This window comes from Lygodium microphyllum, chromosome 9 (assembly GCF_053477565.2).
Source record: "Lygodium microphyllum isolate KBCC chromosome 9, Lygodium_microphyllum_v1.1.10, whole genome shotgun sequence".
NCBI lineage: Eukaryota > Viridiplantae > Streptophyta > Polypodiopsida > Schizaeales > Lygodiaceae > Lygodium > Lygodium microphyllum.
This window is the reverse complement of record NC_141143.1, coordinates 131,864,768-131,879,288: the sequence shown is the minus strand read 5'-3', so window position 1 is coordinate 131,879,288 and position 14,521 is coordinate 131,864,768. Positions and strand designations below refer to the sequence as shown.

Here is a 14,521-nt window from a genome sequence, read left to right as displayed (position 1 = left end):
TTTTGGGCATTTCAAAACTCTTAAAGTTATGGTTGAAAAAGAAACATGCCTGCAAATAAAATGCCTAAGGTCAGATGGAGGGGGAGAGTACCTCTCAAATGAGTTTGCAAGGTTCTTGCAGGAGCATGGCATAAAGCAGCAATATTCATGTAGTCATACCCCACAACAAAATGGAATTGCAGAAAGAAAAAACAGGCATATTGGAGAGGTATCTCGTGCCATGCTAAATGAAAAAGACTTGCCAGATTTTTATTGGGCTGAGGCAGTTGCTACAACAGTCTACATAATGAATATGACTCCCACTTCACCAATACATGGGATGACTCCAGAGGAGAGGTATACTGGTAGGAAACCAGATATTTCTCATTTGAAAATTTTTGGTTGCATTGCCCATGTTCATGTGCCAGATGAGTTGAGATCCAAGTTGGATCCAAAAGCTGAGAAGTGTATCTTTATTGGTTACTCTCTGCGCAGAAAGGGTATAGATGCTATAACCCTTCTACTCGTAAGTTTACAGTGAGCAGAGATGTTGTTTTTTATGAGATGAGTAGCTGGTATAAACCAGTAAATGTGATTGATAATGTAGATGCACAAAATGGTAATGCTGCACAGAATTCACAGCAGCAGTCACAAGATATTAGTGGACCTGGAGCGTCCTCTAGCAGTGGTTCACATTCTTCGCCATGGACAGGCAGATTGAGATCAAGAGAATCTTCTCAAAGCAATGTAGATAGTGGTATGCAGGTATCACGAAAAGGAAAAGAGAAGGTAGATCAGCCCATGTTTGATGTGAATGCAGGTCACTCTTATGTGGATGGTGAATCCAGTGGCTCAGAACAGAGCATTGATGATGAGTTGGGTATTCCTTCTATTGTTACACCTGGAGTAAGGAAGACCAGGGATGTTTTGAGAGCACTTGGGAGTGAACCTACTTTGCGCAGGTCTACCAGAGCTAGGTATCCTATGGATAGGTTGAAATATGATGGATTTACAACCATTCACTATGCCTATATGGTCAAAGTGATACAAGAACCAGAACCCACTTCTTTTGAGCAAGCCATGGGAAAAGAAAAATGGGAGAAAGCCATGGATGAAAAAATGGATGCCTTGGAAGCAAATGCTACATGGAAATTGTATGGATTGGACATGCTGTCCAAATATGGGATGACAGGCTATAAGCCTATTTCAGTTTCTTTGGAGCAGAATGTGAAGCTGAGCGCAGATGCAGGTGAGCTTTTGGAAGACCCTACTATGTACAGACGCATAGTAGGAAGTTTGATTTATATGACTATTACCAGGCCAGATTTGAGCTATGCTGTTGGATTGGTAAGTCAGTTTATGCAGGCTCCAAGGAAACCGCATTTGGATGCGGCTAGACGCATACTCAGGTATGTGAAGTCCACATTGCAGTATGGACTACTTTATGAGACTGGGGTTTAGATACAGTTGCATGGATACACTGATGCTGATTGGGCTGGTAGTATTTCTGATAGACGATCTACCAGTGGATATGTGTTATCTTTTGGGAGTGCTGCAGTCACTTGGAGCAGCAAGAAATAACCTACAGTTGCCTTGTCGAGCACAGAGGCTGAGTACAGGGGTGCATCAATGGCTGCATGTGAGGTAGCTTGGTTGCATAAGCTACTTTATGATATGCATCAGCCTACAGATGGGCCAGTTGTCATTTATTGTGACAACATGAGTAGTATACACTTGGCAAATAACCCAGTCTATCATGCTAGAACAAAGCACATTGAGGTGCATTATCACTATGTGCAGGAGAGGGTTTTACTAGGTCTTATTGATCTAGTTTATGTCAACACAGAGAATCAGGTAGCTGACATATTTACGAAGGCATTGGGCACAGAGAAGCTGCGCAAGTTCAGAGACCTGCTTGGTGTGCAGGAATTGGGATTGAGCTCGAGGGGGAGTGTTGAGATATCGAGCTCCACTTGTGATATGCCAGGGTGACCGTTGTGCATTTATGTCACCGGCTTGTCAGTTGCAGATGCGGTTGGTACACCGCCCATGAATAATAGCTAGGTGACAGCTATCCTTATCTACTCTAGTTCGTGGCTTAGTTAGTATGCCACCTTAGTTAGTTGAGTTTGGTTTGAGACCCATATATAGGGTTCTTCTATTTCTTTGTATGAGAGTTCTTTTGGCTTACACAACTAAGAAGAGGAAAACTGTTTTCAGCCTCCACCTGTGTGTGTATTTCCCCATTGTGCAAGCAAGAAAGCTACAAGTGAGACTCCTTCCTTCTCTCCCACAATCTTGACACCAATTGCCTTAAGAGACTATCCACAAAGGAACTTCTATCTTATAAACTATAAGCTTATAACATGGAGAATGGTGGGTGTAACAACATGGAAGAGAAATGAAGAGAGCAAATGAAGATTGTGATGAGGGCAATGAAGAAAGGAGGTTGGATATGATGCTATAAATATTAAATATGGATTGTAAGTTACAATATTGAGAAACAATTGCATCAAAACAAACACCTCGAACAAAATGGTGGGGTCTAACTACATGAGGGTGAAATTGAAGGTCATCACTAGTGGCATCGAAGGAATAGAGGATGCACATGATGATGTGGTGACAAAGAGGTTAGAGAATTCCAGTGTGATGTCACCAAATTGGGTTGCCTCCTGAAGGAAGACAAGATCAAAGCCCTCAAGTAGATATCGTTGAAGGGCTTGAGTAGGAGCACAAGAGAAAAAACTACCTTATGCTAAAGAGAAAAGCCATGGAAGAAAGAGGAAAAAATGAAGAAAGGAAAGGAAACTATCAAGTCTTCTCCATCTACGTGATGAAATGTTGCTTAGCTAATTAGTCTTCCTCTCACAAGAGATTAAGCTATTTTAGGAAAATTGTTAGCTGCATGATGCTATGTGGCACAGCTAACTAGGTGGGTGCTTATTGTATTTGACCCAAACACCACAATATTTAGAACTACGTTTAATCAAATGATTAATCTTGATTTAGAGTAAAGTAGCATTGCACAACACCTTCTTTAACTTGCATTCCTTTTATAACCACAAAACTCACATTTGAGAAGCTTCATATGAGCTCCTTCATTTAATTTTATCGAAGATACATTTTACCAATAATCATGAAGCAATCAAATAAAATTTCTCGAGTTGATAGAAAATTTTAGCCCAAAGAGCCCAATATCAATCCATATGGACATGTTGCTCATGCTTTTGATTGCATGGATCATTTTTACCAATCGTAAAAGGTTTTTTACTAAGTATGTAATGCTTGCTCTTGTTGAGAACTTATTGGTACTATAGCAAGGTTTTATCACCAAAGCGACTTGCATTTGCCAAAATGGACCAAGAGAAGTTGTCAAAGTAATAAGAGTCTTGTTACCTATTCAAAATGGCTAGATCAACTAGATGCCACATCATTTGCTAAGTCGGTAGAAGTCTTGAGAATACATTGAGTTTGAAGAGAGGCTTTGAGCACTTGAACATAGTCCACGATTTGAGGAGACAAACGATGAAAACATTTTTGGTAGAAAATACAAAGACATTGTTGGGGGGGTTTTGGAATTGAATTACATGTATTTTCCACGCTTATAGTTAAGAAATATCATAAAGTCCAATGTTTTAAACCATGTTCTTTAAACTTTGATGGTGCTTTTGAAAATTTTGCAATTCATTAGACATGAAAAGATAAGAAATGTTTTATATGATATCAATGGTTACAAAATGAGATATTGGGCTTTATTGCTTCAAAATCGGTGTCTAAAGGAGGATTCAATTCTTGGTAGAATCTCACAATTTGTTGGGTTGCCATCATTGGTGGTGCATACTTCGAGAGGCTCACAAACGTTGAGCAATAGCCTTATAAGTTATAAAACAAATTATCTTAGTTAGATCTCTTAGCCCCAACTTATCCAATTTGCAAAGGACCTCCCAATACTATAGTGCCTTGAAGGCGATTTTGGATTAGGTTACTTCCCTTACGAAACATTAGACTACATCTAGCTTCTCGCGTTGATTGTGAAGAGCTCGATGGTTCGCACTAGACATTTGTATTTGCTTCTAAAGTTGATATTACAAAACATCCAAAAAGCCATGTGTTGTTCATCGTTAGGGGCGCTTACATTAAACATCGATTTTTTGTGAACATTAGTATCAAGATCAACGCGTGGACTGGCTCTTAAGGGGTCTATGGTGATGGCCAATGGGGAACCTGCAAGCCTCAAGGGAATGTGATTTGGCTTGTGGCGCTGACTTGTTTCTTTCTTCTCTTCTATTACCTATACAAGTTGCCTTTTCTCGTTCTTCGTCGTCATGCATGTAGCGCGCCTCCGGTGTGACGCTGGCCGGGGCCCGCGCCGTGGCCCGTAGGCCACCTTCACATGGCAAGATCTTATAATCTCTCTCTCTCTCTCGCTCGCTCGCGCGGCGTCCACTTGCGCTTGAAAAAAGATCCCCCGCCATAGCCAGCCTCTACCTTGAACCTTCCCTCCCCTCCCCTCCCTTTTTGTTAGTAACCAAACTCACGAGTTCTAGCCGGGAGCTTTTTATCTGCAAAACGTGGATGTCCATCGATACCACGAGCCGTGCTCTTCTTGTTGTCCTTTTGCAGGCCGCTCGCTGTTTCCAGGTGGCGTAAGCTACCATTGATGAGGATTCGCGGTCTCTCTCTCTCAATCACGAGGATTATGATCCGGCCTTCCCCCCGGAAACGACAAAATGGAAGCTCAACCGCTGTAGAAATGGCCTTCAATTCATTTCCCATGAGAGCCTCACAATAACTCGTTTGTGATTGTACGTTTTTCCTGATAGCGGATTTATCGTTCTGGCAAATCGAATGGGAACTGTCTTCTTCCATGGCTCCATCGGGGAGGAAGAAGTCCAGCACAGGAAATTCCTCCCGACCATTTCTCTTTCGCGTTTGATCTAGGAAAAGTTCGCAGCTTCAAAGAGGCTGAAGAATACATAAGCCCTTTGCGTGAATAATATTAAGTATTATCGCTCCTCTCGTCCGCGATCATATGATCGCTTAAATATCAGAAAGATTTATTTTCAACTAACCTGTCCATGGTTGTGGCCAAATAGTTGGCTCTGATCGAGAATGAGACCTACCGAAATTCAGCTGCAAGAAGTCGTTGAAGTTTACTAGAAATGAAAAAAAGCGGCAGCATTTCCAGGCATAGCTACTTACTGTTTATCAACCAGAGAAAATGCGCCCACGCAGGCCTGACATTCCTCCTTATGTGCCTATAGATAGCCGGCTGCAATTGTCAAAAAACAAGTTCCTGGATAACGGGTCATTAGAACCTTTAGAGGAACATACAGACCTGGCTTACCAAGCAAACAACGGGGGAGCTCTATCGAGCTATCGCCACGTGGACGTGCTGCCAGGTCCAAGTGGCACGCTGAGCAAGGGACTGCGCTCCTACAGGACCACAAGGTCGTCGACAAGACTGGTAGAAGTTTCACAGGATGGAGGGGAGAGCCTCTGTGTTGGAGGACTAGGAGTTGGTAACGGCTCTGCTGAGAGGCTTTTTCAACCAGTGACTGTTTATGACGGAGGAAGAGAGGCTGGTCTGGGCGGAGCTTCTGATAGAGCCTTTCCACAGAGTGTTTATGCCAGTGGAGGGAATCCAGACAGGATATTTCCACTTGCAAGTGGAGCTTCTGATAGGAATTTCCCGAGCTTCCATGGATCAGGAGCTTTCCAAAGAAATTATGGTCAAAGCTTGCATGGAGGTGGTTCAAGTGGAGGATCTTCAGATAAAGCCTTCTCCTCTGTTGAATGGAGCTCTGCTGGTTCAATTTCTTCTGCAAGAGAACAGCAGCCGTTCATTGGACAAACTTTTTCACCATCTCAGGCATCAGTTGCTGCCACGGCCGGAGGTGTAGAGACAGTTCTCCCTAGCCAGCAGGCTTATAAAGCAGGAGGCATATGGCCAGACTTTACCTTATCCACATCTGGTGATGGTGCCCTCATATCTGTAGACAAGGAATTTAGCAGTGGGAGCTTTACAGAAAGCCTTTTGTCCATTGACCTTGCACTTCGCCTTGTGGCTTCTGCTGAGCTTATGGAGGAGCCATTCCTTATTAGTAGAAGGAAAGATAATTGCCTAGTCACTGGTGCTGTTCAATGTTCTACAAGTGCCACGGCTCTCCGTTTCTGGGTAAGTTTTTCATGTTGCATGATTGTGATCATCCTTTACACCATTTAGACAGTTTATTATTTGGCCTGTCACTCACTTCGTCATCACACAATAAGTTTGGATTATGATGCCACCATTCATGTCCTGGTACATTAGTTTGCACACATATTTCCTTCGGCATTCATATGCTCTCCTCACACAAGTATACCTTTCATGCTGGGGAAGCCGTTTTTACTGTGATGTGACTTTCCCAATGTATGTTCAGAGATGCAAAAAGTTCAACTTGGAGCACACCAAAGAGATGAAGTGTCATTTTGAGAGGTCTCTACAGAACTTGTTCCACAAGTTGAACAGGCTTTATTAAAGGGCATATATTGCACATGGATTTACGTATGGAAAAGGTGGACTTGTTTTGAGAGTGTTACTTTGAATGGAGCAGAAGTGTTCAAATTAAAACAGGAGGGAAATCATTTTATTGCCAGAAAGGCTAGATTTGGAGCTAAAAGCTGAATGAAAACAGGCCTTGCAATTTTGGTGGCATATATATCATGTTGTTGACTCTCTCCTGTGGGACCATGGGGGCACACCCTCTTTGTAGATGCCGTGTCTCCTAATATAAGAACTATGATATGAATGATGCTGATGATCATCAATAAGAACAATGGATCAGAGTGTAGACTTCTCTTCCTTCACTACATAACCCGCCTAACTCAGATATTGGGATGATTGCTTGCTGCTTATTGAGCCACAAAAGCAATTTGGAGTTCGTGGTCATTATTAGATTGGCTTTGTTGGGTTGCCTTTAAGAAGGTTGCAAATGGCCTCTTTAAGTTGAGTGTCCCTATTTTGTTTCATCCTTCATCTTGGAACTTGAGAATTATGGCCTTCACTGTCCTAGGTTTGTAAGCATTCGTGCTTTGGACTGAAAGTGGTGTGCAGAACTTATTTTTTCCATTCACACCATGTAGCATACATTGACTATTTTGGCATATTATGTATGGCAAATTTTAACCAGTTTAGTCAGACTCTGACATAGCTAGTTCCAAACAGTCAAAAAGTGTACAAACCAGTTTGAGGATATCCAACCAGCAGTAAGACCAGAAAGGAAGTTGATCAGCTAGTAAATGGTAGATGGGAGCCACTTTTTAGCATTTTCTTCTGTTTTTGCCCTTGGTTTGTGTGATTAGAGATACACTGCATGCATAGACTCCAGACCAATTGGGGATTGCTTTTGTCCGAGGACATGCATAATATGGCAACTATACTTACATGTAACAAGATGAGCGAATGGTAAAGAGGTTGGTCAGCTCGTATAGGAAGATAGGGGTCCTTTCTTTGCACTTTCCTCGTTTCTGACCCTCAGTGGTGATTAGCAGAAATTCAGTGCATCCATAGATTCAATACCAAAAGTTAGTGACTGCTCATTAGGTGTTCTATTTGGAAATTGGGGATCACTCTTGTCTAGTGATATGCAGAATATGCCAGACTATGCTTATGTGCAGTGAGGTGACCTTGAGAAGTCAAGGCCAAGTGCTATATGACAACCGACCTTATGCAAAGGCTCTGTGGTAAAGCCAGATGCTACATGGCACTGGCCCCACAAGAGATTTAGGTACAAACCTAATCCTTCAGCTTGGAGGTTGAATTGCTAACTTATGACCATCTTGGAATAACATTTAAAACACTAGAACACACATATTAGGAGACAAATTTCAGTCTCATGGTGCCCCTTGCAGAGAGTCTCAACCCTGGTTGCTTTTCCATCTCAGCCCTAATTCTTCAACTCTCTAATGCCCCTTACCAGAATTTCAATCGGTGGCTGTCCCATGGAGTCTTCACAGATTAGCAGCCAGAATCAGGGAGGATGTTTGTCTACCATAGGGAGGACAAGGCTTTCTTTTAACCCAAGTATAGGCAAGCTGAGTATCCTATTTGCTATTGAACTTTGGGATGAGTGAGTTTTTGACCATTTTGTGCCCACCCTCTGTGATGGTTGTTGAGATCCACAACAGTAACACCTGCTCTTGTGCAGTCCAATGCAAGAGGTAAAGCTGGTATACAAGCTAATCCTATATGGACCATTTTACAAGGAGTGTCACCCAATCGGTCTGCTGACTGGTTGGATTGATGCTGCCCACTATTCTGATTGGTCCTGCCTTTCTTACTTTTCTCTGCTGCTCATGTTTTGTGCCCTCCTTGTGCTGCACATTGACTTAGCAATAGTTATCAGCAAGAATAGAAAATTCTTCAACGTAGCTCACCTATAAGCAATCACTGTACATCGGTTATCCTACTTCAGATTTATTCCTTTCCTCCCCGGTTAGTTCTAGCATTTAGAATTGTTCTCACATGGTCTCTGACACAGAGCCAGATGCGAATATCACTATTGTCGTCCAGCCTAACACCTTTCTTCCCTTTTCATTTTGATTACTCCTAGCACTTTGAACTGCTCCTTGTCTGGCTTAGAGTAGCAGACATCTTGATCTGGGCTTATAGTCTCTTAATTTCAATGTTGGACATGTTCACTCCTTTCTTACTGCATTCAATCATGTGGTTGTGCTCCCTTTTTGTGTTGATGCTCAAAAGCTCCACGTTGGTAAATGTTTTACTATAAGGTATGGGTTCATAATGGCATTTTTCTTATCTTGGCACTGGCACATCTTACAAATGGCCAACAGGATTACAGGAACACTTTCTGATTAATCTTCTATGTACTGGCATTGTAGAGCAGTAATGCCAACTGAAATGAGGACCTTCTTTTCTACATTCAGTTGTGTGGATGTACTCTTTTCTGTGCACTTAGTAGGTCAAAAATTCTGTGCTAGTAAAGTTTTACTTCAAACAGTGGTTTCAGAATGTCACTGTTCTTATAGTTTTCCAGTTGTTGTTTTGACACATCATTGTTCTTATAGTTCTCCAATCCAGCCTTGAACATTTCAGGTGAATGGAAGCCTTGGTTACAGTGACAAAATTCAGGATGGCTTCTATCATATATGGGGAATGAATCCACATATCTGGGAAATCTGTAACGATACCAAAGAGGGTGGTCGTTTACCTTCATTGGATATGCTGCGAAAAGTGGATCCATCCACCACCTCTATTGAAGTTGTTCTGTTTGACAAACATACAGATCCGCATCTTCGTGAACTTGAGAACAGAGCACGTACACTTGCTAATAAGGTTTCCTCTATGAATGAGCTTGCAGAGTCACTTGGGAAACTTGTCTGCAGCTTGATGGGGTAAAGACCTATAATCAGTTCTATCATACATTATGAACTTGTGAATTTGGTGATTGTACATGCACATGTGCACGAGCACGCATGCACACGTGTGTGTTTTTCCAGTCTCAAATTCTTCTGGTAATTTATTGAGCCATATGAACATACCAATTCTTGTATATCATGCTATTGCCTATTGATGGCTGAAATTGTCATAAATTCAAGGGGAGCAGCGCCTTTCGAAGATGGAGAATTGGTGTCTCGATGGAGAGCTAGCAGCAATCTTTTGAAAGATTGCTTCAGTTGTTTGGTGATACCGGTTGGAAGCCTCTCAGTTGGCCTTTGTAGGCATCGTGCATTACTTTATAAGGTTTGAGCTAAACTCAGGAAGTCTCTTCTATGATTAATCAAATGCTTTTTTGTGCATTAAAATCATGGATTGACAAGAAAATGTTATTTGGGAGCTACACAATGCTGTACTAGTATTGTTGAGGTTAGTCTGATGTGCAGACTAATGAGAAACGATTCGGCTTTTTTTGGTCTGAAATATCAGGGGCTACATATTTGTGCAGGCACTAGCTGATTGGGTTGATTTGCCTTGTCGTATTGTTCGTGGTTGCAAGTATTGTGGGCTTGCTGATGGGGCATCATGCTTGGTGCTTTCTGGTCCTGAAAGGTACGTTCTTTTGAATGTGCTTGCAAAAGTTTCAATTTTCAAGTACAGATAGTTTGCACAAGTGTGACTACATAAACTACCTATGCCTGGTGTACTGGTGGTGACACATGCATACAAAACGTATTCTGTTAATCAATTGCTTCATTTTGGTAGCACTGATCAGTTCAGCTGCTGTCACCATAACTGCAGGGAGTGGTTAGTAGATTTGATTGCAAAGCCTGGGGATTTAGGTGAAGCAGATTCTTTATTGAAAAGCTTGCAGGCAACCTCAATCAGTTCGCCCCTTCGTCTGCCAGATCTGAAAGTCTCAGTGATGGCTAGTGTGCAAACGAGAGCAGAACCTGAACTTAGGATGCAAGTCCCAGGACTAACACGGTTTGGTAAGCTTCAGTTTAGCTTTTCAAGAGTCTCTCTTTTTACACTCCTTTTTCTTGAACAAATAAGAAAAAAATGCTGCTCCGATTGAGATAAAACTTCGGTCTGCAAAAGGTTAAGTTGCTTCAATATTCTTTATGTCATTAGCCTTTAATCTTACCCATAAAACTCAAATAGCCAGTACAAACTTTTTGGGCAAATTTGTTTTGAATATTGTGTTTGACATTAGTAAGGGTATTGTAACTCTCATTCACGGAGAGTTCATAAACTGTAGTAACCAAACAGCACTGTTTGTTTCAGAAGAAGCATTTACCCTTTTTGAACATTTCCTTCAGCATGAAGATACAATGTAACATTGTTCTGGCTTCTTCTGATTTGAAATGTGCAATTAAGAGTTCAAGTATTTGAACATTACTGAAGTATATTTTCTGCTGTCTCTAACAAGATGATGGTATTTGAATGCTACTGAAGTATTTTTTGTGCTGTCTCTAACAAGATGATAGCATCCCTTTCTTGTCCTCTTAGTGTGCTCCCACACTGTTCCTCTGGCCTGAAGCTCTCTGTTGGAGACCTGTTCTGTTGATAAGGTCTTTATAGAATTCCAGTGGCACCTCTCTAACCTTGTATTGTTGTCTGGCGTGCCACTGTTAGGGCATGAAAAACTGCTAATCTTGTCTTGTATAGGGCATGCAATCTTTGAAAGGTTTGGAAAGTTTTTGTTAATTCTGTTCTGAACTGGTACATTGGCGTCCTCTTCTGCAGGGTCTAATGATTGAGAAAGATGCCTCTCTCTCTTCTTGAGACTTGAGGCTTTTGTCAACTAGTCTCCTCTTGAGAAAGATGCTGATCTGTTAAAGGTCCTCACTCAAGGCTCTAGCTGTTTGTCCCTTCTTGAACTCCGGAGCCTAAAAAGGGCCTCTGAAATCTGGATGTTCTCCTTTCCCCTTGCCTCTGAGAGCTGAAGCACTACTGGAACATGGCCAGAGAAGGTAGTAGCAGGAGCTTAACTCTGTTCCAACATCACTCATTCACATAAAAGTTGTGAACCATGGAGAGCTTCAAACTCTCATTTAATCTAGAGAAGGAAAAGGTTCTGGATGGTCTGTCAAATCTCCTGTGAATGTGATTCCATGATGCAGGAGTTCCTCCCAAGCTGTTCTTGGCTGCCTCATGTCTTGTCCTCTGGATCCTCATGCAATTTCCACCCAAGTACTAGTTGTGAAGAAACTGCTAGGGTTTGCACTTAGGAAACACCGAGTGTATGACCACAACAAAAACACAAAGACACAAACAGTGATGTGCAAAACTCAAATCCCAAACATAAAACACAAAATGCAAAACTCAAAAATGTAAAACACAAACACAAACAAAGAGAAGGAGAACTCTGAAGTGAATGAATCAATGCAGTAAATGAATGTAAGAGTGTACAAAAGCTTAAGGGCAGAGTGGTGAGAGTCAGAGTGTGATGTCCACTGAAGATGGATTTTGAGTGATGTAACCACCCGTCGAAGTGTGTTGGAGGGTGCAGAAGACCCAAACACAGATGATCGGAAGCGGTAGGATGCTTGGCTACAACAGAGGAGATGCACGAGGATGCTGGCAATGGCTGAAACTGCCAAGCCCAGCAAAAGAGGTGTTGATTGGGTTTGACAATGGCTATCTAGGGCCAAACTCAGCAATGGAAGAAGCGCCATGCAGTAGGGGGCAGTTGGAAGGGTAGTCGTGACGGGCTGGAGCAGCATATAGAGTGGTGGCAGCAGTCACAAAGGTTGGACAGCTAGTGGAGGAAGGATGATGGTGAAGATCTTTACATGAACACGAATAACCTGCATGGAAGGGATGAAGATTGAATGGGGGTAGCTTGTTTATTTATAGATGTGGATGGACCCTCCCAAATTAGGGTTTCATAGAAACTCTCTTGAACTGTGCACCGATTTTGCGTTTTTCATTAAATAAGCATGTTTTGGGGCTGCTTAAGAGGCTAATCAGCATGGAATGCATTTCTTAGCTCAGCACCCCCTCTCAAGCCCAAATTAGGGCTAGAAAGGAAGGCCAACCTAGGTTTACCCAAGGTGTCCCACCCCAAAGCAGCCAAGGCTTGGACAAAGGGTGCATAGTGGCTACCCAACATCCTACCAAGATTACAGAGGCGATGGATATCTTACCATGGTCCAAATAGTCACCCCAGAGAGGACAGGGCATTTGACAAAGGGTGCTCGTCGACTGCCCAATGGTCTATCAAGTCCTGCAAAGGCAGATGGAACCACTATGAATTGTGTGGTTTAATTAATTTAAAAAATAAATAAATAAATACAAAGGTGTTTGGAGAGATAGTTGGCGGTAGATTAAGTAATTGTACAATATGGGAGAATGAGAAGGGATGGTTAGGTCCAACTCATCACAAAACAGACAAGCTATCCATTCACTCGAGGGTGTTGATGATGAGAGAAGGGGTGATGGAGTGGTAGTATAATGTAAGAATCTTTGGTGAAGATAACTCAGGAGCTTAGGGGTGCTCTGCACAATGAGATGCAAAGGATACTACATGTTGAGAATACTCATGCAGCAGGTGTCACTTCGATAGTGTTCATTGTGGAGAAATTGTTCACTTGCCCAAACGCGCTTACAAAGATGATGAAATCATGTAATGGAAAGGAGAAGGTACAATAGGGGAGAAAGGCTGATGTCGAAGATACAAGTGTCGAAACCTAGAGAATACCAAGAAGGGCCTTTGGCCAATAACCAATGGCCAAGAAAAGAAACCTAGAGATGTTGCTCTTGTAGCAGTATGGCAAAAGAATGATAACAAAGCTCAAGCCATTATTAAGCTTGAGCTTGATGGCAGTTATATCTACCACGTAGACACATGTGATACATCTCATGCCACTTGGGAACAGTTGGACACACTGTTTGGTGCCCAATCTAAATCTTCAAAATATGGATTGTTGATTGAATTTTTTAGGTTGGATTTGAAGGCTAATACATCCATTGCAACCCATCTTAATTATATGGAAAGTTTGCTAACTCAACATGCAAGGATTAATTTAAAAATGGATGAAGATGTATGCATTGGAGTTCTATTGAAGAGTCTTCCTCTCCAAATTTTAGTAATGTTTCTACCACGCTAATCAATATGCCAAATCCAAAACAGGTAGACATTAAAGCATCACTCCTAGAAGAAGAGAAAAAGCTCAAAGGAAAAGTAGAAGCAAACACGTCAAAGGAAGAACAGGTTCTCTATGTCAATAACAAGTACAAAGGGAAGAAAGACTTTGTTCGTGACTTCTGCAAAATAATGGGACACAATGAAAAATTTTGTTATGCTAGGAAAAGATCACAGAAGGCCTATCTAGCAACTGCCAAAGAAGAAGAAGAAGAAGACGGAGAAGAAGAAGAAGAAGAAGAATAGAAGGACAAGCCTCATTAGTCCTTCTATTTCCACTATTCAGACCGACTTTTTAAAGCCTTGTATGTACTTGCATACTCCAATCATAAGCTTTGTAATCCTCATGTAACCTGTGCACTACAGCCTCTGCACACTTAGTGAGGCCTTGTGACAACCTCTAGCTTTATATGGTTGGTTTTTTTCATGTCTACACTTAGCATGGTTCTGCTCATGACAATCGTTGTATACTCGGTGCTTTTTATGGTTGTGATTGAGGAGGGGTGTTGAGATTTATGCAATCACACTTCTAAGACAACCTCTTTGTATGGAGCAGTAGGGCAAGGGATATGCAATAGCCTAGGAGAAGCTGCCTGAATTCCATAGGTATAGTGAGAAAAGGGGAGTCATCCTACAACTATAAAAGCATGTGCTTGACATTGAGTTAAATGATGAATGCTATTATACTTTGTACTTTTAGTCTTGTCTCTCTACTCAAGATAGTGTTTATAAGTCCAAGCTAATCTATCTTGGAACCTAATTCACTTGAGTAACAATCAATGTCTAGTCTTAGTCATCATGCTTCTTGTCATTGACTTTTGTCCTCCGTAGCTAGACCTTGCTCAAGGATTCATGTTTCTCAACAAGAATGCCTTGTAACAAGGCCCCATGGTGCAAAGTGGCTTGAGGGTAAGTGGAGGGTACAATGTTAAAGGGCAGCATTCCCCCTAATG

At 41.8% G+C, this 14,521-nt stretch overlaps 1 protein-coding gene across 2 annotated transcripts in view; it reads left to right on the top strand.

Moving 5' to 3' along the window:
• The first annotated feature begins 4,411 nt into the window (after positions 1–4,411).
• LOC148031600 (serine/threonine-protein kinase CTR1-like) overlaps positions 4,412–14,521 on the top strand; it is a 32,083-nt gene continuing 21,973 nt past the window's right edge. Inside the window, exons 1-5 of one of the 2 annotated variants that reach the window (XR_015691921.1) lie at positions 4,412–6,157; positions 9,077–9,375; positions 9,580–9,724; positions 9,927–10,030; positions 10,220–10,410. Coding sequence is in view for 1 of the 2 variants with exons in the window: in XM_087685181.1 (XP_087541307.1) it covers positions 5,201–6,157; positions 9,077–9,375; positions 9,580–9,724; positions 9,927–10,030; positions 10,220–10,410 (1,696 nt within the window). In the remaining variant the exon portion in view is untranslated. The remainder of the gene's footprint in view (positions 6,158–9,076; positions 9,376–9,579; positions 9,725–9,926; positions 10,031–10,219; positions 10,411–14,521) is intronic. The other variant, XM_087685181.1, reaches the window with a different exon arrangement.